Here is a 23,940-nt window from a genome sequence, read left to right on the forward strand (position 1 = left end):
AATGGCGAGACCATAGGCGACCTGGGCAATTTAGTTATCAAATGACAAGATTATGAGAGTACTGAAACCATGTTGCTTTCCAACCTAGGCAAGGCCTTAAGTTTGGGTGATTAGGTTAAAGATTTTCCCTCTTGTGAATGGCAGCGCATTTTGGTCCACTTTTGGATTACCAAGTGGTTAGCTCCTATCTCCATGGTTGTTGTTAAGATTTTCCTGTGTCACGTCTTCATTGATGGACTTAATGTCTTAGAATCGTCAGAATCGCCACAAGGGTCGAAAACCTACGACCTCTCCACTGAAAAGTATAGATCTTACCACTCAACCAACCCTACTTAGGGTGTTTAATAGTTTGGGCGACACACTAACCGTTTTCACTCCTTGGTTTCTGGGTATTCTCCCACGAGTCCAAATCCACTACCCATTAAGGTAATGGTATGTGCTTGTCTCATACTTTTCCATCACACAATAAAGTTAGGGGCTCAATGGAGGTCTCATCATTAAATCATTTAATTAGCATTTAGAAGTGGATCCCACCCCTATTGTGCGGTGAAAAAGTAAAGGGGAGTATAGACTTTTACTTGTGAATCGTAATGAAGAGGATTCAAGTTCTGAATCATCTTCCCAGGGAGCAGTTTGTGCTCTACTTACACTTTCCAAATACAAAATCAGGGCAGCCCACAAATAAAAATAAGAAAAAAATTAAAAGAGATAGGACCCGCAGTGGTACCTTGTGCCCCCTGTAATATATGTTCGCCGTCTAGGTCGAGGATTCATATTCTTCTCCAACCTTGGGGTCTTATCTTAATAATAATATTAGTATTTTACCAAAAAAGTTCATAGACAGCAACAAATAATGAGAAATATGGAAACTAAAGCTGCAACAATACAAAATGATCACATGCAATCTCTTGAGTTTATGAAACTGGATCTGAAGCAATATAATTTGATCATTTACAATCTTGTATTTATAGAAACTAGATTTGCAGTAATATAATCTAATCAAAAGAATCAGATTATAATTTATAAGCTGGGAATTGATTGGATTTGCAGTAATATAATCTGGACAAAAGAGTCAGATGATAGACTGGATTTGCAGTAGTATAATCTCAGCGAGAAAGGGATTGGTTGAATGGATGCTCAATACTATTTCAATCGACTTATGATTGTTCAGTTTCAACTCAAACTAATAATAAAACCTATAAAACCAGAATATCCTTTGTGGTTCCATTTTGTTATAACTTTGCTAACGTTGGCAGTGACGTCCCACATATAAGCCTGTTTCCATACCAAAGACCTCATGACTTGTAAGGTAATAATTCTTAAGATCGTTCTCCAGGTAACTGTTATAAATACAGTCTCTTTTTTGTTGGATCGATCAAGTGCTGATCACCCCCTCCAAATTCCCTTGTTTGGTTTTCTGGGTTTGAGTTCTGATCTTAGATTGACATGGAGCAGGAAGGAAGACCTCATCATGCTCATGTACTGGTTGTCCCATTGCCTAGCCAAGGCCACATTAACCCACTGCTCCAGTTCTCCAAGAGATTAGATTCCAAAGGGATCAAAGTTACATTGACCATCGCCAGGTCGGCTGCCAAGACAATGCACGCCGAAACAGGGCGTATAGGAGTCGAGACATTCTCCGATGGCTACGACGAAGGTTTCCGGAGAGAAGACATCAATGTTGAAGAGTACTTTAAAAGCTTGGTGAAGGTGGGTTCACAGACCTTAGCAGAACTCATCAAGAAACAGGAAAGCATGGGTGATCCTATAACCTGTGTTGTGTATGATTCTTTTCTTCCCTGGGTTCTTGATGTTGCCAAAAGTCTAAACTTAATCGGTGCTTCCTTCTTCACTCAATCCTGTGCTGTTACCTTCGCTTATTATCATGTCCAAAGGGGTTTACTCACAGTACCAGTGGCTGAAACAGTCACTTCCATCCCTGGACTACCTCCGCTCGCAACCACCGATCTGCCTTCTTTTATAAATGGATCTTTCCCGATGTATCTGGCCTTTGCTGTAAGTCAATTTCCCAACATCCACAAGGCAGATTGGCTCCTTTTCAACTCATTTGACAAGCTAGAGCAGGAGGTAAGTATTGTTAATGGCCCAAGTCTGTGTTTGCAATTTTTTGAGTAATGGGTAGTAATTAATGAATGTCTCTGTGTGCTCTGCAACAGGAGGTGAATTCTATGGCAAAGATACTGCCGGTGAAGACGATCGGACCGGCCATGCCGTCCACCTACCTTGACAAACGAGTTGAAGAAGATGAAACCCATTTCGGTCTCAATCTTTTTGATTCAAATGCAGAGACCTGCATGAACTGGCTAAACATGAGGGAACCTGGATCGGTCGTCTATGTATCATTTGGAAGCCTAGCTGAACTTGGAGATGAACAAATGAAAGAGCTAGCAGCGTCTCTGAAGGAGATCAATGATCATTTCTTGTGGGTAGTGAGGAAATCAGAGGAGAAAAAACTCCCAAGCAATTTTGTGGAAGAGACACTGGAGAAGGGATTAGTGGTCTCATGGAGTCCTCAGTTGGAGGTGTTGTCCCACAAAGCAGTGGGTTGTTTTGTAACACATTGTGGATGGAATTCAACATTGGAATCCTTGAGCTTAGGTGTACCATTGGTGGCATTGCCCCAGTGGTCTGATCAGCCAACTAATGCAAAATATATTCAGGATGTATGGGGCATGGGATTGAGAGTTAAGGTGGATGAAAATAGGATTGCAGTCAAGGAAGAGATAGAAGCATGTATAAGAGAAGTTATGCATGGAGAGAAGGGAAAGGAGATCAAGAAAAATGGTTTAAAATGGAAAGAGCTTGCCAAAGAGGCAGTAGATGAAGGTGGAAGTTCAGACAAGAATATTGAAGAATTTATTGCTCTATTATGTCATGCCCCTTGAAGCTGTTTGTAATATAATTTGACCTAATGTAGCTGTGATCTTATCTCCAACTCATGTTTTTTTTATAGAGCCACACACACGTGGAATCTTTCATGGAACCACAGCACAGTGGATTCCATGTTCATGGCCCCTAAATCATGCTTGACATTTTTTTGGGTGAAAAATAACATTAAAAAATTAATTATAAATTAATTATCTAAATCAGAATATCAGACCTAACGTAGGCAGTGATGTAGTGATGTCTATCCACAATAATTCAATATAAGCACTTCCCATGACCAAAGGAATCATGAGTAAGTCATAACCAGAAACTCCAGAATGAATAAGGAAGGAGACGCTCCTCATGATGCTCATGTTTTAGTTGTTCTCTACCCAATCCAAGGCCACATTAACCCACTTCTCCAGTTTTCCAAGAGATTGCATTCCAAAGGGCTCAGAATTACACTGGCCATCCCCAGGTCTATACTCAACCATTTGCATCCCCAAACAGGGACTATAAGAGTTGAGACATTCTCAGATGGCTTCGATGATGGTTACTGGAAAACAGAAAGCTTAGAAGAGTACTTCAAGAGCTTGAAGAAGGTGGGCTCACAGACCTTAACAGAACTAATCAAGAAACAACAAAACTCAGGTGATCCTATAAGCTGTGTTGTGTATGACGCTTTTCTTCCCTGGGCTCTTGATGTGGCTAAAGGCTACAATTTAATTGGTGCTGCCTTCTTCACTCAATCTTGTGCCGTTAGCAGCATTTACTACAATGTGCAACGAGGGCTACTCACAGTACCAGATGTCGCCGGCTCAATCATTTGTGTTGCCGGATTGCCGGAGCTTAAAATTACTGATCTGCCGTCTTTTTTTTCTTCTTATGGATCATACCCTTCTGTGCTGACCTTACTTACAAGCCAATTCTCCAACATCGACGAGGCAGATTGGGTTCTTTTTAACTCATTTGACAAGCTGGAGCAAGAGGTACGCATTCGTTTTTACTACACAAGAAAGAACAAAGGTTCTGAATTGTATACTAACCTAGGGTTGAATAGTTTCAAACAGGAAATGAATTGGATGTCAAATCTATGGCGAGTGAAGACGATCGGACCAACCATGCCATCAACCTATCTTGACAAGCGAATCGAAGGAGATGAAGATTATGGGCTCAATCTTTTCAATCCAATTCCAGATCTCTGTATCAATTGGCTAAACAAAAGGGAAACTGGATCTGTTGTGTATGTATCATTTGGAAGCGTTGCTGAACTTGGAGATGATCAAATGAAGGAACTAGCATTCTACCTGAAGGACAGCAATATTTATTTCTTGTGGGTAGTGAGGCAAGCAGAGGAGAAGAAGCTGCCGAGCAATTTTTTGGAAGAGACACTAGAGAAGGGTTTGGTGGTCACATGGTGTCCCCAATTGAAGGTGTTGTCCCACAAGGCTATTGGATGTTTTGTGACCCATTGTGGTTGGAATTCAACTTTGGAATCATTGAGCTTGGGTGTGCCAATGGTGGGATTGCCACAATGGACAGATCAACCAACCAATGCAAAATATATAGAGGATGTGTGGGGAGTGGGACTAAGAATTAAGGTGGATGAGAAGGGTTTTGCAGCCAGGGAGGAGATAAAAACTTGTATAATGGAGATCATGGAAGGAGAAAAAGGCAAAGTGATGAAAAAAAATGCTATCAAATGGAAAGAACTTGCTAAAGAAGCAGTAGATGAAGGTGGAAGCTCTGACAAGAACATTGAAGAATTTGCTACTCTAATATGTGACAATGCCCCCTGAAGTTGTGTTTGACATGATGCAACTGATGCATTTAGGTAATTCAAATATTATGTCATTGCTCTTTCTTGAATAAATGATGAGTTCATATTATAGGAAAATCATCTGCATCGCCCAGATCCCTTGTGTGGTTCAGCTTGGTTATTTGTAACTTGTTACTTCCACAGCCTCACCTTAAATCTATAGATTGACTAATTGCAATCCCCTCCAAATGTGATATGATAGATCATATGAGAAAATTTCTCATTTAATATTATGGCAAGTGGTTGGGTTCAATATTCTTAAAAACTTGGAATTGGACATCGAGAATTGACTACAAATCTAATTATGGAATCTTGAACAAGTAGCAGGACTTTATTGTTTTTCTATAACTTTTGTCGGCTAAAAAGAATCTGTGTATATGCTCCATAATTGAAGTCTATCTTTTGGGATAAGGATTCCATCCAACCCAGGAATAGACTACTTTTGAGGTTTTTAAACACTGTTCATTTGCTCTTGGCACAATCCTGTTTCCTTTGTTTGAGACCCATATATATGTGTCTCCCTTTGCTAATGTAGGCTATGATGTGTATCAATATAAACTTCTCAAGATTTGTTTCTGGAAAGCAACTTCACTAGGAAGTTAATTAAGGTCATATAAATGTAAGCAAGTGTAAGACCTTGTAATGTAAATATCACTGGAAACAAAACTCCAGAATGGAGAAGAGAGAGGGAGTTCATCAAGGTCATATTACTGCTTCGGTTTTCCAAGAGATTGCTTGCCAAAGGGCTGAGAGTTACATTGGCAATCACCAGGTCACTTGTCAACCCAAACTGGGCCTATAAGAATTGAAGCATTCTCTGATGGACATGATGATGGTTTTGATTATAGAAGAGACAGCGTTGAGGAGTACTTAGAGAGCTTGAAGAAGGTCGGTTCACAGACCTTAGCAGAAATCATCATGAAACAAGCAAGCTTGGGTGATCCAATACGCTGTGTAGTGTATGATTCTTTCTTCCCATGGGCTCTTGATGTAGTCAAACAGCTTAACTTAGTTGGTGCTGCCTTCTTCACCCAATCCTGTGTTGTTTCCTTCATAATTGTCTGCTCGTCACCCTCTGTTTTGGAATTAGTACTGAAAACACAAAATGAAAAATAAACCACCAGTCAAGAAGTGAATTCATGTCAAGCCATTAGAAATGAATGAGATTTAGAAAGTAAATGCAAAATAAGTAGGTGTTACATTGATTTATACAGTTGAAGTAAGAACTAAGAAGTAAGCATCAGGCCAATTTGTATACGTCGAAGCAAGTTCTCGGTCCTGTATCTTGGCTACTATATTTAATCCCTTTAATCCCAAAATTCGAAGGCTTAAGCTATGCATATACTTTCTCACTACTTCTCTTAAGATTATTTTAAGTCTACCCCTAGCTCTTCTAGTTCCTTCAATTTGGATTATATAACTTCTCCATGCAGAGACATTTATAGGTCTCCATTAAACATAGTCGTGCCATCTCAAACGACTTTCTTGAAGCTTATCACTAATAGAAGCAGTTCATAAACCAAGAAATTCCATGAAGAACAAAAATAACCAAAATGAAACCAAAGAAAGGAGCAAATAACCAAAAATTCCAGCAAAGAAGAAAGCAATGCATGAAAGGAAGACAAGCGGCAACCCAAGCTTCGTTCCTAGCCCCCAAGCTCTTTTTCCCTTGCCTTTCAGCTCTGAATTTGTAGAACTCCAAATACAATGCTGCAACTTCTTTCTTCGTCTTTGTTGTTGTCTCAAAATTTTTCTTTTGCTTCTGCTTCTCTTCTATTCTCTTCGTACGTAAATCTTTATTTCCGGATTCTTATGCATGCTAACCTGACAAAACTAGCGGTAGGTTTTGTAACAAGTCTAAACTGCGGGAGATTTCTCTTGAAGAGGAAATGACACAAGTAAAGTACTTGAAATCTTGAGATTCTGGCTGGAATTTGGAGATTTAGATAAATTGCAGAGTTGTTTTGGATTGCGAAATCATTAGTTGCAATGGTGGATGATTTTCGCTAGGGAGGGGGTGTGGTGGTTTCTAGGAGGATATGAAGACGTTGGGTGACTTCTCCTACCTAAGGGTTGAGTATGGAGCATCCTCTGTATTCCATTCCCTACAATTCCTTTTTAGGATTGTGCCATGTGGCATTAAGTAATCCAACGGATACCCAATTCAAACTAAATTTGAATTTTATTCAAACCCACCCATAAATTTGAATTTTTTTTTCGTCTCCTTCTACTGTCTATGACTTCATCCTCTCCTAATCATAAATTCTCATAATATCTTGAGGATTTACATCATAGATATGTCTTTAAACTTAAGATCTAAGCGTGATATAAGAAATAGAAAATAAAACTAACTAAGACTAACTCGTTTGTCTAATAAATTAAATAACTCAAGAAGTGGCATTCATACTAGGGAGTTACTCGAAGGGTGGCATTAAAAATTTCTCTAAATATTATTCATGATGATATTTATTTTTTACAATAAACATTTTCCTTGGTATTTTTTATTTTATTTTTAATGCAGATCATAGACATCATTTTAAAGCTCAAAAACATGTTTCTCTTTTTTTTTTTTTTAAGTAATAAAAACGCGTGTCTCATTTTAAAGATGACAGAGACAAAATATATATTTTGGAGGAAGAAGATGTATTTAAAATAAAGGCAAGTCATATGACCACTCATGCTTGATTAAGTCCAGCGAAGCGTTGATGTTTACAAATTAAGTCAACGACTTCATTAATTTTAAAATTCCGAAATATAAACTACAAGAGTGGTTACCAAAAAAAAAAAAAACTACAAGGGTCCCATACCAACAAGAAATTCGACCTAGTAACCATTCAATTGGCATGAAACCCACGTGAGGATTTTTGAGTTAAAATATAAATTAAAAACAAATAAACAACACAAATGGAAACCAAATGGCTTGTAAATTTATTTATTTATTTATTTACTTTTTGGTAGGGATAGATGGGGTGGATGAACTGTAATTCAAGCACTAACACATAAGGAGGTGTAAAAAAAAAAAGGAAAGATTACGTGATTAATTAATTTTAGATAGTTTTTTCTTTTACAAAAATAATTTACTTAATGTTTTAATTAACAAAACAAACTAGAATTGACTTTGAATTTACAAAACTAATAAAAATAGTGATTTTTTAAATATTTTTAAAACAATTTTACTATTAATATTAAAATTGTTATAAAAATTCATTATTTTTGTTAGTTTTGTGAATTAAATTCAGTTTTACTTAACTTTGTTAATTGAAACATTGAGCGTCCACTTTTGTAAAGAAAAATTTAAAAATACCTAACAATGCAATTTTCTCAAGAAAGGATACGGATCACCTCCCTATATGTGTTCTCTGGACGCTTTCTCACTCCAGATGGAACTCACGTCTAAGTTTAAAAAATAATAATAATAAATAAATAAATAAAATGACCATCAATGAGTCTAAGGTGGACCCCACCAAATTTTTTAGTAAAAGAATTGTACTCTCCCAGGGCTCGACTTTAGTGCTGCGAATGGTAGAGATCAAAATTTCAGTCGCGCATTAATTATACAGCATTCAAGCAATTTCCACTCTCCTGAGGTAAAAGTGATCCAAACTCCAAAAGAACCCATTTGTGTTTCACATATATGTATTTAATACATCTTCTTCCTAAATATACAATGGTAGGATGTGAAACACGCATGATATTCAAACCTGTGGGTATAAGATTCAAACTTGTAAATCAGATAACTTGTTGTCACCCACCTCCTTAGCCCATCTACTCAACTCTTTTACAATTAATCCATTTCTCAGTCTTCGCCAAAACAAGAAGAAGAAAGAAAAAAAAAATTCATTTTCTTTGGTGACCTTAACCAACAAATTCGGGTCAAGACTTGCCCCGAAACCGTAAGGGTTAACAAGCTAAAGAGTACGGTCATAGGAATCCATTTGCCTTGTTCTTTCGAAATATTTGATTCCAAAAGCATCCACTTGTGATCCGAATATACCCCCACGGGTCCCCATTAGCCTGCACGTGACGTATTACATAAATTCTATTTGAAAACAACAACCTAGATTAGGAAAACCACTTGGCGGCTATTAACCACTCGATGCTCACGTGCCGCCGAAACGTATCGGTTTGTATTCTCGCGCCATATAAGTTGTGGAGACTGGTTTGGTCGATCCGATGAGTTTCGGAACCAACACCAGATTCTCTCCCTCTCTTTCTCCCCTCTTGGGGATCTGAGCTTCGAAGCAGAAGGGTGGTGGAGCTATGGGAGCTGGTGATGGAGATACTCAACAGATTTTAAGAGTGTTAGAAGCCCTAAAACAAGCCTCTAAGGATATTCAGAATAAACCCAGTTCTCTCAAGAACGATTGCAACTCTTCCGCCATTAAAGCTCTCTTGGAGTTCGACACTGAAGCGGACACCATCTTCTCTAACGATCCTAATCTCTATAACCTCTGCAACCATCTTACTAGCCTCAAAACCCTTGTCGATAAACTCAGACGTTCTCAAGGTCTCAGCCTACAATCCTTCATTAGTCGTCGAGCTTCCAACCTTGAGATCTCGAGAGTCGCCGGATTGATCGAGAACGAGATCCAGGCGTGGATCGACCGTGAGAGCGTTACTAATCTCGTCACTGTCCTGCAAGGATCGTCAATTGACGAAGAAGCGAAGGTGAAGCTCCTGACCCAGTTCGAAACCCGGGTTTCACAGGGCTTCAACAGAGATTTGCAGGACCTGGTTCTGAAATCGAAGGTGTTCTCGGCGCTTGAATCTGTTCTTTGTTGTCCGAGATTTTCAAAACGAATTCGTGAACACTCGGCCCTCGCAGTGGGTGCTTTGGTTAGATTCAACAAGGACGTGTTCGTTGATCAGGTATTAATGGGTCCAACCGTTCGAGCCCTCGTTTCCATGGCATCGAGTTGTTCAACCCAAGTACTCTGTTCCCTAATCAAATCAATCAAAAGCCCCCTAGTCGACGAAATCGAATTCAACGGAGAAATCTCCAAAATCATCAGCTTCTTGAGCTTCAAAGAGACGTCTCTCGGAGCCGCAGCAATGGATTGTGTCCTTGACATGGCCTATTTTGGGAGGAAAGAAGCAATAGAAGCGATGCTTGAGGAGGGTCTAATCGAGAAACTGGTGGAGTTGCAGAGATCAGAAATGGGTGGCGATTTACTAGAGGTGGGTCGATTCAAGGAGAACGAGAACAGTGGGTTCTGTAATGGAGGTAATGAACTAGAATCCAAAGGCAAGAGAGAGAGCAAAGAAAGGAGATTTATGGAAACCCATCCATTTGCAAGCTGTGTTGCCAGATTTGCAGTGCATTTAGACGTTGGAGAAGGATTGAGAAAGAGTGAAAGGAGGGCTTTCAAGCTGGAGATATTGAAGAGAGTAAGGGAAGCTTGCGTTTCAGATGCAGAGGCTGCAACCATTGTTGCAGAAGTTCTATGGGGTTCTTCTCCGTGAAAATAATTAATAAAAAATATTTCTTTATTCTTTTTTATTTTCGTCTGGAATTTATTATGTAAAAAAAATACTCATGTAAATTTTTGTACAGAAATTGTGTAAGTAATGGTAAATAGTGAATGAGGTTTGAAGCACAAGCCTCACCACCATATATCCACTAAAAAAAATTAAACTAATGAACAAAAAAATGCTTCAATAGATTTGGAACAGACACATGTTTAGTCATATTAAATGGATATCATATTTGACAAGCTATATAATCGTTTCTTATCAAATTTGAAGTTTTCTAACTTGAAAATGACTAATAAAGAAAATTAATTGAGTGTTAAAAAATTGTTAGACAACATTCTTGCAAAGCTTTTGTATCCACAAGACTTTTATTTTTACGGAATCGATGTTGATTTTCTCGTTTAGAATATTAAATATATATTTTGAATGTCGCTGATGTATTCTCAGAATATTCGTATGAAATTGACATTGTTTAATTTCTTAAAAAATTTTGATAGAAACAATTGACTAAGTTTATGACAATGAAAGCGAATATCAAAATTTTCACAAAGAAACAAGATACATACATGGTTAGGCAAATTAGTTAACATCCATGGAGTTATATAATCTTTCACTAAGAATAGAAAGGAATAGAAAAAGCATCATTTTTATGGTTAGACATCATCATAAAAAAAAAATAATAATAATAAATAAAAAAACACACCCTTTATTACACTATTTCACTCCATCAAACAATTGTAAACATAAACTATGTTCATGACATTGTACAGAAATTTATACAAATGGGAAATTTATTTATGTTTGGTTGTGTGAATCTTCAGATTCATGAAATCTAAAGATTAACTTTTTTTACACTAAAAACGTGAATATGTAGATTTATAGGTATAAGGTGAAATCTAGAGATTCTGATACCAATAGTTATTCCCAGGTTCCCATGAAAAGAAGTATAACCACTTCGGGAATTGATCAGAGAGTTTGTAAGAATGGCACAAGTGAAGGCAACTCCAAAGACTTTGGGAAAGTTCCTATTTTTTATGGTACAGTATATGTTTTTTGGAAAAGAAGAATGCAGATATACATTGGATCTCTAGGGTATGATGTATGGCAGTCTGTGATTAATGGCTATGAGGAATCAATAGCTCCGCTTATAGACAATGAGGCAAAAAGGGTTTATGCACATAATCTCAGGGCGTTAAATGCTATCATGTCTGGGCTGAATGAAGAAATCATGGCTAAAGTAATGGATTGTGATACAGCTAAAGAAGTTTGGGACAGGTTGATAAGCATCTATGAAGGGGACATCAAAGTTAAGAAAGCCAAACTGCAAATCTTCAGAGCACAATCTGAAGAAGAATCAGATGAAGACAATGACTCAACTGATGAGGTTTTATTTATGGCTATTGAAGATGATGAATCACCTCAAACTAAAGAAAAGTCTGATGATAATGAAGACACTGAAGGTGAAATTGATTATGTTGGTGAGTTGTACTCTACCTTGCTTGATCTCAAAAAGGAAAGGAAGAAAAATAGGGAAATGAAGAATCAACTTGAAAATTCTGAGATAACAATCAAGGAGTTGATTGTCACAATTATTGAATTGGAGCATATTATAAATGACTCATCATCTTGCCTCTCTCTCAAGTGTAAAGAGTGTAAAGAACTTGAAAAAGAAGTTGGAAGGTTAAGATCAGAACTTGAAGGAGAACAAAAGAGGAATTATTTAGAAGCTACAATATCATCCACTCCAGTTACATTGAACTTTAAGGACAAGACAGTTGAAAATCAAGTGACAGAGACTACTCATTTTACTTATACTTGAAGAAGAGATAAGGTGCTAGATGAGATCTTGAGTGTTCAGAGGTCACCTCATATTAAAACTGGTCTTGGATACTCAAATGGGGAATGTTCAAATGTAAATAAGACCAATGGAAATAGAAATACAACAAATCCAATGAGTCTTGATGAGGAGCACCAAAAGAATCCATATATTAGGAAGACCAAGCCAAAAATGAGTAAAGAAGGCTATACTGGAGCTTATCATAAAACATTTAATAGTCAAGGCTTTAATAAGTATTGTTATGGATGCAACAACTTTGGACATAAAGTGGCAAACTGTCTGGTAGACCCAGCCACATTGTGGTAAATTTTTGAAGACACTGATTCACCTCTCTCTCAGTGTCAATCTGAGAATAACATATTTTTTTAGGATAAATCTATACATTTCATTCAAAAGATTCAGGCTAACCAAACAGTTAATTTTATGAACTATGACTCCACAGATTTGAAATCTCTAAATTTTTGAAATCTTCATACTCAAGTAACCAAACAGGCCCTAAAACATTTTTCTTTAAAAATTTAAAAAATAAACTATAGTGTTTTTCCGTGAATTCAAGAAAAAACATGCAACAATATTTAGATGCTTGAGACAAGATTTGACTCCTCTCCTTAAAAAGCAAGTAATCCAATGAGTTTCAATGATCACTCAAGAGCAAATATGCCCCACAACGTCCCAACCTTTGCACATGAATGTGTGCATGACACATCAACCGTTGAATACATTTTTGAGTTGGTGTGCTTTAAGGAGAGAGGAATGCGATCGAGAAAGAAGATTATTAAGCAGAGAACGTTGAGGTTTGAATTGGTTTTTCACTTCAGAATAAAGTTTATTTGCAATGTGACATGGGAGATTATTCTAATTTGTTGTGTAGTTAGTGACATCATTATACTCGGAAAAGTTAATTAAGATGTTAACATTGGCTGATCTATTTAGGACATTAATATTTTTTTCTTAAGTTTGGAATATTGAATTTGGTTTTTCTCCGAGTGATGTGAGTGATTGTCATTTGTCAATACGCTAGGAAGGCACCATCATTGTTGTGTGCATGACAGAATCCATGACTCTTTAATCCTCTCATAGCAGATGCTATTGGTTGTACCCATGTAACTTATTAGTTTAATTTCTATTTACCCCAAACCCCCTTAAAAATAAAATAAAATAAAAAAAATCACTAAGATTCTCCTACAAATATACCACCAAGGGTGTCAATTGTGTATCGATATTGTTTTACAATACTTAATTGTGCAGTTCAAACCCCATCGTCTACAGTATTTTCAAGTTCGGTACGGTATGTACCGAAACCATTTTTTAGAATTAGGTAGAATATAGTTTTGGTTTTAGGTAACATATTGTTGATATATACTTGAATATTGTACCAATTACTATATATCAAATTACCATTACAAATTTGACACCCTTAATCTAGGTTGGGTTGGGCTCAATTTAAGGCTCAATCTGTCTTGACATTATTCATGGGTTGGTCCAATTTAAGGCCTAGTCCATTTTAACATTATTCTTGAAAAACAAATCCAGTGTAACCCGTAAATTGAAATCGTATTTCAACTACAACATTTTATTTCTTACTTACAAAATAAAAGAATGTCTCCTGTCACCACTTTCCTCTCTTACCATATTTTGTAGTTGTTGGTCTTTGGGGATATAAAAAAAGGTTTTAGGAAAGAATAGTAAAACAAAAGAAAAGATAATTGTAAAATAATAACGTTGATATGCCCTAGTCAATACGTTAGTTTATTGTGGCAACATTATAAATTAGAAGATTAGAAGAAAGGGTTTTTTTCATACTGAAATTATACCTAATTTTATATTAAAATCATATCAAACCATTTTTTAAAATACATTTTCATATTGTACCGTATAAATTCGGTAGTACGGTTTCGATATGAGTTTTAAAATTTGACTGAATTACAAATACTGTAGTGAAATGACACCCTTAAACACCAGTCATTATTGTGAAGTTAGGATTAGTAGCTTTTGATTCCTCTAATGTGTTTGGTTTGATTGATGAACTAAATTGGTTAGGTTAGTTTAAAAATATCAAAATCCAAAGGTTGAAAATTCATAAGGGACATGTGGCACTCATTGAAAGTTGATTGCTAAATGGTTGTTCACTATGTGTTGTTGTGGATTTGGTTCCAATATTTTTATTTGTTTTGTTGTGGTTTAGGGGGGGTAAATAGACAACTGAAATCCTCTATTGAATTTCCATTTATATATGTTTAAGAGTATTCGAATTTGTCCAATTACTTAAAAGAATGCAAATATGGTAATATCCCTTATCAATCAATTATTATCCGTCCAATAAAATTATCTGATTAAGTAATTTATTTGGATTTGTTTTCTTATTCTTATAAATTTTTTACTTGAGATATGTGATTTTTTATTGATTTTTTTACTATTATAACTACCAAAGTTGCTAAATTCTTAAATTTCAAACCTAATAATCTATTTGAAAAAATAACTATCTAATTATCATCCAATTTTGACTAAATCCATCGGCGATATAATATGAACCCATTTGAATATAATAAGATGTGTATAAGGTATTATCATTATCTAGTTCGAATCTAATCCGTCCATATGGTATTGCCACTCTTCAATCCAAATTTGATCCCGTTACGCCCCGAACTTAATATGAATTTACATATCTAGCTAGGAAATCAGCACATGTATTAATCTCTCGAACATGATGGACAAAATTACAAAGATTAAAATTCCTCTTAAGCTTCCTAATCTCCATGACCAAGTTAATGACCCTTCAAAATGTAGAGAAATGTCATTGTATTGATTGGATTGCCACCATTGAATCTGATCAAATTTCAATTCGATCGAAGCCCATGTTTATTGCGGTCTCCAACCACGCTTGATAGCAAATAGTTCCAAGCGGGTAATATTATCCTCAAGAATCCCACATGCCAATGCAAAAAGAATCATATCATGATGATTCCGAGCTATGTATCCATATCCACCAATATTTTCTCTACAATATCCATCACAATTAATAGCAATCCAGTTCAGTGCTGGCCTTGGCTATCTAAGACACACGGCCTTAGGTATGTGGAAGGTGATTGGAAGGTGCCATCAAGCAAAGAAGTTCATGTCCCCCTTCGTGTCTATGACCCTAAGGGATGGGTGCACAAAGTGAGACCATGTGTCAGTTCGAATCTTCTCATAAACTACTTATGCTCCAAAAGTGGTTCCCTTGAAGATACGATTGTTGCGCTCTTCCCATATTTTATAAATTGTTGTTGTTACAGCGAAGCAACGAACATCTGCTCTTGGTGAAGACCTTGTCATATGAGAGTATGCCCATTCAAGCTTGGCATTCCAAGAGTTCAGAGGCCCACGTGAGAAACCATTAAGCCACAAAACTCGATGCCATATTTCTGCTGAAAAAGTGCAAGAAAAAAAATAAATGATCCATATCTTCATCCCCATTATTGCAAAGTACACAGGAGGAATCAATTTCAACACCCTAGCTTTTCAATTGAGCCCTGGTTGAGAGATAGCCACGACAAGCAATCCAAGCTAGAAAGGAAAATCATGGATGATTTTGCTTGAACCAAACTAATGACGCCCATGCCACTTTCACGTCCCTCTTTCTAATGCTGTCCCAGGCCGTTCGTAGAGAAAAAAATACCATTTGGACTAGGTGTCCACACCAATAAGTCGCAAGGAAGGCGATGATAGAGACGAAGGCTCGTAATTTCATCCCAATGCTCCATAATTATAGGATATACAATATCCATCTGCCAATTCCCCCCCCCCCCCATCATCTATGATATGGTTCACCATTGTAAAGATACTTCTTCCCAAAGCTTGGGTAATTGGCATACTATACTCTTGTAGTGTCCCTCAATCTAATCAAGGATCAGATCATAACTGAATGGATTTTCCATCTTTTATGAGAAACTTTACAAGCCTCACAGTCAAATTTCTGGTGTCTAAGATATGATGGAAGGGTAAAGAGCATCGGGTGTGTCTTGGTAGTGACCAAACCGAATACTTTTTGAGCCAACGAATTCTTATAAAATTCATCCAACAAGATTGTTCACCACAAGCGAGCTTCCACAGATGTCTCATTTGACCAACAGTGTTCTATTCTTTCAAATGACGTAGGATGACGTAGGCCAAAACCACCCTCTTCATACGGAAAACAAACCAAAGTCTAAACCACTTTTGACCGTTCATTAAACACATTTTTCAGAAATAGATGGATGAGATCAAAATCTCGATCGAAATCTCGATCTGAACCGTTCACTGCAGTTGCTTGGAGCAACCACGCAATTCCAAAAAATATAAATAGCCCATGGGCCCCCTCCTGGTGGATTTTTATTTGCGGCATGTGGACTGTGAGTCAGGAAACGCTGACCTTTCTGACTTCCGCCGCACACGTTAACTCTGTCGTCCGTATTTCTATTTTTTAACTCTTTCGATGGTAGAATCTGTTGTCAGTACTTTGACGCAATTTAAATTTTAAAGCAGACATGATCGAACCGTTAAGTCCACCGACCAGGACATCCTAACCGTCCAAATCGTTGACGTTATATGGTTTTGACCTGACGTCAGACCGTCAGTATCGTCCAATCAAATGGACTTCTTTTTATAACAGAATCTAATCATATTCTCAATGAATGGCTCTAAGGTTTGAAAGAACAACGAATCTAACGGTTTGGATGGCTCTACACTCTGTAATTGCAAGTTTGCATTAATGAATTAGTGAAGAACGATGGAAAATTCAAAACGAATTTCCCAATAAAAGCAAAGTAGATCATAGATCACGATCTCCATGGATTATTAATGAAATAGAAATTTAATTCTGATAAAGTCAAAATAGAATCCATTACCGGAATCTAAAGAGGAGAAGAAGAAGATGTAGAAATAGAGTCCTTAGGAGAATGCAGAGGAAACAGAGGAAGCAACTCAGGTTCAGAGCTTCTTGGAGTAGTACTGCGAGGCGAAGGATGCAAATAGAAGCATTTCTCTGCAATTGCTTTCTCTTCCTCCTCTTCTGGCGTTAACCGTGGAGTTGGAGTTCTGGGGCTCCCTCGAGAAAACAGATCAAAGGGAGAAACAGGGGAAACCAAGGCCATCTCACCTACTCCCCCCGTGAAGCTCCTCTGTTTTGCAGCAGCTACAGCTGATGGTGAATAAGACCCTGCACAGGCACTACCACCAACAAGACCAGCAGCTTCAAGCTTGATCTCAAGCTTCCTCAGGCTCTGCCTTCTTTCCTGAAGCTTAAACGCCGGTTTTCGAGAACCCATCTCACAAAACAATCCCTTACCGGTCTGTCGTGCAGGAACCGTGATGGGAAGCTTCTTCAGTGATGGGTCATCGCTAGCACCCGTTAGTTTCTGAACCACAGATCTGAATGTTGATGGGTCTGCCTGCACGAAGGTGGTGTTGCTTGAAATTGAGTCAGACCCAGATGGAAAAGAGACCTTATTGTTGTTGGTGGCCATGGCAGAGAAAGAAGAGGGAAAAAAACACAGAGAGAGCGGGAAGAAAATCATAAACCGCGGGGCTTTTATTCTTTTCTCGATCACTCATGAGGGCGCTCTCCCATCTCTGCTTTATGGAATACCGTGTGCTTAAATGTAAGATATACGGAGGGGCAGAGTAGGAGAGAGAAAGAGTGGCTGGGCTGCAACTAATAAATTTAAAAATGGAAGCTTTAATGGGTTTTAAGAGAAAGATAGGGGTAGAGGTAGGGGTAGTGAGTTGGCTTTACGTTGATTCTCTGGGTCACTCCAAGGGGCATTGAAACGTGAAACAAGGAGAAGAAGCGACACAGCTGTGCGGTTGCTCTGTTTCTTCCAAGGGTCTCTCTGTGTTTCTAAATCTCTTTCCTATCTAACACTGCAACTTCATTTGCGTGAGGGAAATGCTTTTGAAGCCTTTCTTCTCTTCAATAAACCCTTTCTACAGCTCTGGAGCTTTCTGGGTTTCTAGCTCTGCTGTTTCTTATTTCTAGGATTCTCTTTTGAGAACTGATTTGTTCCTTTCAGTTCTCTCTCTCTCTCTCTCACTGTACAGTGGAAAACGGGCAAGCAAAGAAAGAGATAGTTGGTCATTTTGTCTTCGAACCCATTTTGGAAAAGATACATTTGTTGGGAATTTTTAATAAAAAAATACAATCTTATCATCGTTTGATCTTCATCAGACGTTGTGGATTGCAAAGATAGATTAGTGACGTAAAAGGTATACCAAAGAAGCAACACGGCTCTCTATTCCTTGCCCTATGGGTCAAGTACCCTATCACTTCTCTCTCCAAGACTTTCCACCCAAGTCCTGAACCAACCCGGTTGAACCGCATCACTGGCCCACCCGGTTCATACCCTGGTGACTTCTGAGTTGTGGCTAGTCTAAATTTAGGGTACTAGCATAGATTCCCTGAACATATGCTTTGCCACTCAAGTCAATATCTATTTTAGGGTAAATCTATGTGCTAATTACAACCGTTGGATAGCTAGGTAGGCTTCATTTTTATCCATTAGATGGGCCCATCCAGGAATCTCTTTTACTTAATTGTCAAACTTCACAATTGATGACATGAGGTCCACTTTGCATTTCTCTTTTAGACTTTTTAACCTTCTCTTTTAAGGTGATGAGAAAATGGGAATTGGAATTCCCAGGGAAACACTCAAAATCATTAGAAGTATTAGTGGTGGTGAACAACATCATTGCCATGAAGACTTTTAAGTCTTATGCAGATCAAGTGCTTCTTTAACTAACAAAACGCCAAATTTGTTTAAACCATTTAGTCCAAGATCTAAAGATTAAATTTCAAGACCTGAATGAGGCAAATACTACTTTAATTATATGATTGAGCAGTGAAAACTTAACCATAAGTAGGTATTTGGTTATCTGAATCCAGAGATTTCAAATCGCTGGATTCATGAATCAGATATTTATGCTTGTTTGTCTGTAAAATATTCGTGGATTCATAAAATTCAGAGATTTCATTTTTTTGCCTAAAAACGTGAATGAAGTCATTCTTAGGTATTGGGTAAAAGCCATGAATTCTACCATAAGTTTAAAATTGATGAAATTTGCGGATTCATGCAAAGTAATCGAACAGAATTGTATGAACTTCAATAGATTTGAGGTTAACCAAATAGTTAATTTTTTGAATCATGAATCCGTAGGTCCCTGGATTCATATAACCAAACAGACCCTAAAAGAGTAGAGCAAAAACATACACTGCGAAAGACGAGATTTATGTGATTCATCTGAAAGCTCCACCAACGACTAAGTAAAAACAGACCATTTCTACCAAAAAAATAAAAACCAACTAACATACCTTTATATCCCAAAAATGTGCAAAGGTGCAAAACAAAACCTCTAAATAGATTGGGACCCATAATTAGTAATTCTAAACAAGACTCACCAAGACTCACCAACTATTTGGTGATATTCAATATCGAAAAATGGCCACCTAAATGCATTTAGGCCCTAAACCAGCAATATTTTATGGTGAAAATCGATGTTCACTAAAGAACACCTGATATAAATATTTTTTTCTTGTCAAGAAAATGTTACCTGATCTGCATTTAATACAATAACTATATCTAAAAATAAAATACCTTGAGGAATCTGCAAATATCAATCTTTGAATGAGGGTTTGATGATTATTTCCAAGAATCTAAAGACATTCTATACAGATGTGATTGCCACGCAAAGCGTATGATGAAGTAACATTCTTTTTCTTATAAAATAATAAAAACAAATGGTTCTCATGAGTCATGAGTTTAATGGCCATTCATTTCAAAAAAGAACTTTTTAATGTACCTTGCATGCCCATGTTAAGAGATTATTCCTTCATTTAGACAAGTAATGGGTGGAGGAGATGAATTCACATTGTACACAATCTAAGATTCTAGACAATTAGAATACATACATCACCAATCATATAAGCAAATACGTATTAAGCTACCATTGAAGTATCAAATCGTATATGGAATCCTACATAGATTACATGTTCATATATTTCATGATTTTCAAACTAAGATTTGAATAAAATCTTGAGGATTCATCTCTAGCTTGCCCTAACACTCAAAAGATTGAAAGGGTTCATATCTTGTCCTAACACTCAAGAGATTGAAGAAGATTTCAATAAAAGATTTTTCTTGGTGAAACCCCACCAAGTTCTGTTTAAAAGTTTTTGCAAGCATCCATAGTAAGAAAATCAGCAAAATCATTGTCAAACCTAAGAGTATAATTAAACGAAACCCTAGAAATACTTGGTACTAGCTAGGAAAAAGAGCCAAGAAGAATGTCATCTCTAATGGTTTCAAGTTCAACTATGGTTGTTAAAGAACTAAATCCACATTTGCTTTTAGCAGCCACAAAACCGCCACTGTATTTCCACATAATGCAGCATCTACCTTCTTTATGTGAAGTATTATCCCATGATCCATCCACAAATATTTGAAAGAGAGCAAGTTCTTCGATAATGATATGACTTGGCTTTAAATAAGATTCCTCTCTAGTCATTTGAGACTCCATAGTGTGAAGTTGTATGTCTATACATAGATAAGAGAATATAGTCATTATATGTACTATAGAAGCATCAACCCCTCTGAATAAAGCTGCATTCCTAGTATTGCATATGCACCAAGTTAAAGTAGTTAACATCTGATTCACCAAGGTTAAATTGTCATAGTTATTCAACTTTATTATTTTGATAAATTACATCAAATCATATAAATTTACAAAGAAAAAAAAAATTTCTTGAAATCTTAGAAGAAAGTTTGATATTCTTTATTTTGTTTTTTTTTTTCTTCGGTTTACCTTGTAATCATGATATCTTGTTTGTTTTCATGATTATTTTTGTTGAAAATGCAACCAAATCTCTGTGCTCAAAATTGGGAAAAATCAAAATACAAATGATTATGCTCAATTATTCCTTTCGTTTACACGTGTTTATTAATAATTGAACTTAAAGACCAATATGGTTTATGTTCCTTTACAGTTTACATAAGAGGAGGGATTCATAAATGGATAACTATCTCTGTACTTCAAATTCGTCTTTGAGCTCGCCTAATTAGAGAAACCAATGTTTTCGAATGTGAGAATGAAAAATGATACCAGAAGAACCTCAATCAAATTTTGATCCCTTTTTTTTTTTTTTCTCTTGCAGGTGTGGACTGTGGAGGGAGGGAGTGTGGATCATCTTCCTTAGCAGGGAACACCTGATCTGTGACAGGAGCCACCTTGTAATTTGTAGTCAATAGCTGTTAGACAAACCATCAGGGGAGACGATCTAGACTCGGAGGGAGGTTGGGGACCGAGGTTTACCTGAGCAAACTTTCGTGCTTTTTGACTATTCTTTAGAGGAAATAGCTGTTATATATAATTTAAAATTAGACGGAATTTTGCCTCTTGCTTTGAGGGGATTCGAACTCCAATCTCCTATGTGGAAGCATTCGCCTTTTACCAACCAAGCATCCCCTTGAGGTTTGAATTTTGACTTTCTCTTTGGCTTATACAGCTAATCCATTGATGTTAGGCAAGGGTAGTATTTTTAAAGAAATTAAGCACTTCCATGCCCTCCGTTGTGTTATTTAGGGATTGTATGGCTATGTTCCTATTTGTTGTGTTCTTTTTTTTTCCCCTTTTTTTTTTGTAATTTTGAAATAGAAACAGGCAAAATCATAGATGTGCAAATTGGTTTGTTTCATGTGTGTTTTCTTCATTTTTGAAGCGGACCGGCGCTATAGTAGCTAGAATAGTTTTGAGCCCACTTTTCTCTTGAAAAGGTGGGGGCCGGGATTTTTACACACTAACCTTTTATTTTGAACCTAAAACCAATCCCTAATCCACTTGTTTATTATAATAGTTTCGCACTTTGCCCCATGTAATCATAGATAATTTCAACACCCAAGAATAGTGAGAAACAATGAAAATGCAATATAGTTAGAACACTTCCTATAGTTAGAAAATCACAATTGAGTGTTGATGTAAGCAAATTAAATATTTCAAAAGAACAAGAATAACTTTAAATGAAAAACCCACACTGTACTCGTCAATCTATAACTACTTCTTCTCTCAATTTTAAATTTTCACAAAGCTTGGAAGATATGCATCATGAATAATACTTTTAAACCTAGAATGTGAGGATAATAAACAAGTAAAAACTAATTAATATTAACAATGTCGGTAACAAGGGCTCTATCCGATAAATTGAAACTCAAGAGTGTAACTCATATTAGAGCAAATTGCATTGGCACCCCAAAATAGTTTTAAAGCACAGACACTTCACTTTATGTTTAAAAATCCATTATATTAGTGAAACAATTAATCCACTATTTATTTTTCTCTAAATCTAAAAGTGCCCTTACCAAAATCAATGAAGAAAAAAAATAAAAAAACAATGTTTTCATCAAATAAGCTTCATGGGAGGAAAAATATCTTTTTTTTGGGTAAATGAGAATAAGATTTCTTGGAAGGGTATGAAAGTCTTTGCAATAATATACCTAACCATTTTAAGTTCTAACAGAATAGGACTCGTGTTTTTTAAACATAAAGTAAGGTGTCAGTGCTTTAAAACCTCAATTTTAGGGTGCTAGTGCAATTTGCTCTTAATATTAAGCTAATTCAAAAAAAATGAATTACCAACAATCCTTCTTAAGCCCATCAGTGCATTTCACCAATGCATTTCATCAGTTCATCCCTTCAGTGTGAAGTGGGAACCAACTTCCCCAAGCCTCTATTCATCCCATGGTTCTGCCGCTGTTGAGTACAAATCCTTCTCTCCTTTCCTCTTCGTCTCTCGGACCTGGCTGACTAGAATCCGAGTATTATTATAAGCTCTTAATCCCAACAGAGGGATGGGTGAACTGCTGAGAAGGAATACATCGAAACCTCATTTTGGAGCCTCAGAACTGTGGTTTTTCTGGTTCAAACTTCAAAGGCAAGAGAGCAGGCTTTGCTAATGGAGACTATGACTCTTGATTTTTTTTTTTCTTTCTGTTTTTAGAGATCAAATGAGTTGGCGGCTAATAACAAGTGACGTTCTCTAGCGTAACCGTGTTTTATAGGTCCCTTGGTATTACCTTGCTGATATTTCTCTGCCTGTTAAACTTTAAGTTGTCATGCACGGGATGGCTTAATCAGTTAATCTACGTAAATCTGAACAAAACTTCTATTTCGTATCTATGCAATCTGCATGCTTTATTACCATTCATATTGATGAGAAGTAATTCTTGTCTTTGCCAACTGCATTACGCATAGGGTCCATATTCAAGATATTGCACTATCATTGTTTAAGTAAAGAAAAAATTTGAAGAAGGTTGAAAGCAGACGACTAGAAATGTGGCCTTGGTGGGCAAGAGAGATTACAGTAGGTCTTTGGTTGTAGCTGTTACTGTATGTAGCTAGGCAACCTGAGCTGTTGGAGAGGGATCAAGGTGAAGCCATCAAGGTCATGTTCCCTAGTTGACACCTTTACAACTGTATTTTTGACTAGTTTGAGCAAACTGTCCACATTATCAAACTTTTTTGCCCAATCTGAACACATGGCAACACCATTGAGTTAGTTTTGGCTCTAATATTTTAGCTACTACTAAGCCAATAACAAACTGGTTCGGCAATTCTCTCTGTTGGATAAGAGCACCAATTTAACTAGTCGCTAGCAAAACGAATAATATGAGACACCATATGCTGCACTCAATTTGGGGGTTACATCATCATATGTATCTCTGGACCAGCCAGTATAGAGAACCTTAATTTGCAACCATGGTAACGAAGGCACCCAGTTAGGCACCCAAGACTGGACACCTAGGGATGCCTTGATAACCATGTTTCAGATATTGATGGGTTCTATATCGGCTAATTCAACCTCTCCCTCAGAAAACACCTGCATATATGGTGTCATGGATAAAGGTATTGAGATTATTTGGAG

General features: G+C 36.9%; 3 protein-coding genes across 3 annotated transcripts; 2 read left to right on the plus strand and 1 right to left on the minus strand.

The window, feature by feature from the left end:
- The first annotated feature begins 1,392 nt into the window (after window positions 1-1,392).
- Window positions 1,393-3,024, plus strand: LOC149025247 (UDP-glycosyltransferase 74F2-like). Its single transcript, XM_089143102.1, has 2 exons — window positions 1,393-2,088; window positions 2,178-3,024. Exons 1-2 carry the CDS (start codon window positions 1,447-1,449, stop codon window positions 2,904-2,906), a joined length of 1,371 nt encoding a protein of 456 aa, XP_088999228.1. The 5' UTR covers window positions 1,393-1,446; the 3' UTR covers window positions 2,907-3,024.
- A 194-nt stretch (window positions 3,025-3,218) lies between these two features.
- Window positions 3,219-4,882, plus strand: LOC149025248 (UDP-glycosyltransferase 74F2-like). The gene is made up of 2 exons (XM_089143101.1): window positions 3,219-3,875; window positions 3,957-4,882. Exons 1-2 carry the CDS (start codon window positions 3,225-3,227, stop codon window positions 4,683-4,685), a joined length of 1,380 nt encoding a protein of 459 aa, XP_088999227.1. The 5' UTR covers window positions 3,219-3,224; the 3' UTR covers window positions 4,686-4,882.
- Window positions 4,883-16,437: 11,555 nt separating this feature from the next.
- Window positions 16,438-18,035, minus strand: LOC149025249 (VQ motif-containing protein 11-like). Its single transcript, XM_089143103.1, has one exon. The coding sequence runs from the start codon at window positions 17,546-17,548 to the stop codon at window positions 16,886-16,888; it is 663 nt and encodes a 220-aa protein (XP_088999229.1). The 5' UTR covers window positions 17,549-18,035; the 3' UTR covers window positions 16,438-16,885.
- Between the last annotated feature and the right edge of the window lie 5,905 nt (window positions 18,036-23,940).

This window comes from Hakea prostrata, chromosome 2 (assembly GCF_041222555.1).
Source record: "Hakea prostrata isolate BN-2017 chromosome 2, UWA_Hpros_2, whole genome shotgun sequence".
In the NCBI taxonomy this organism is placed as follows: Eukaryota; Viridiplantae; Streptophyta; class Magnoliopsida; order Proteales; family Proteaceae; genus Hakea; species Hakea prostrata.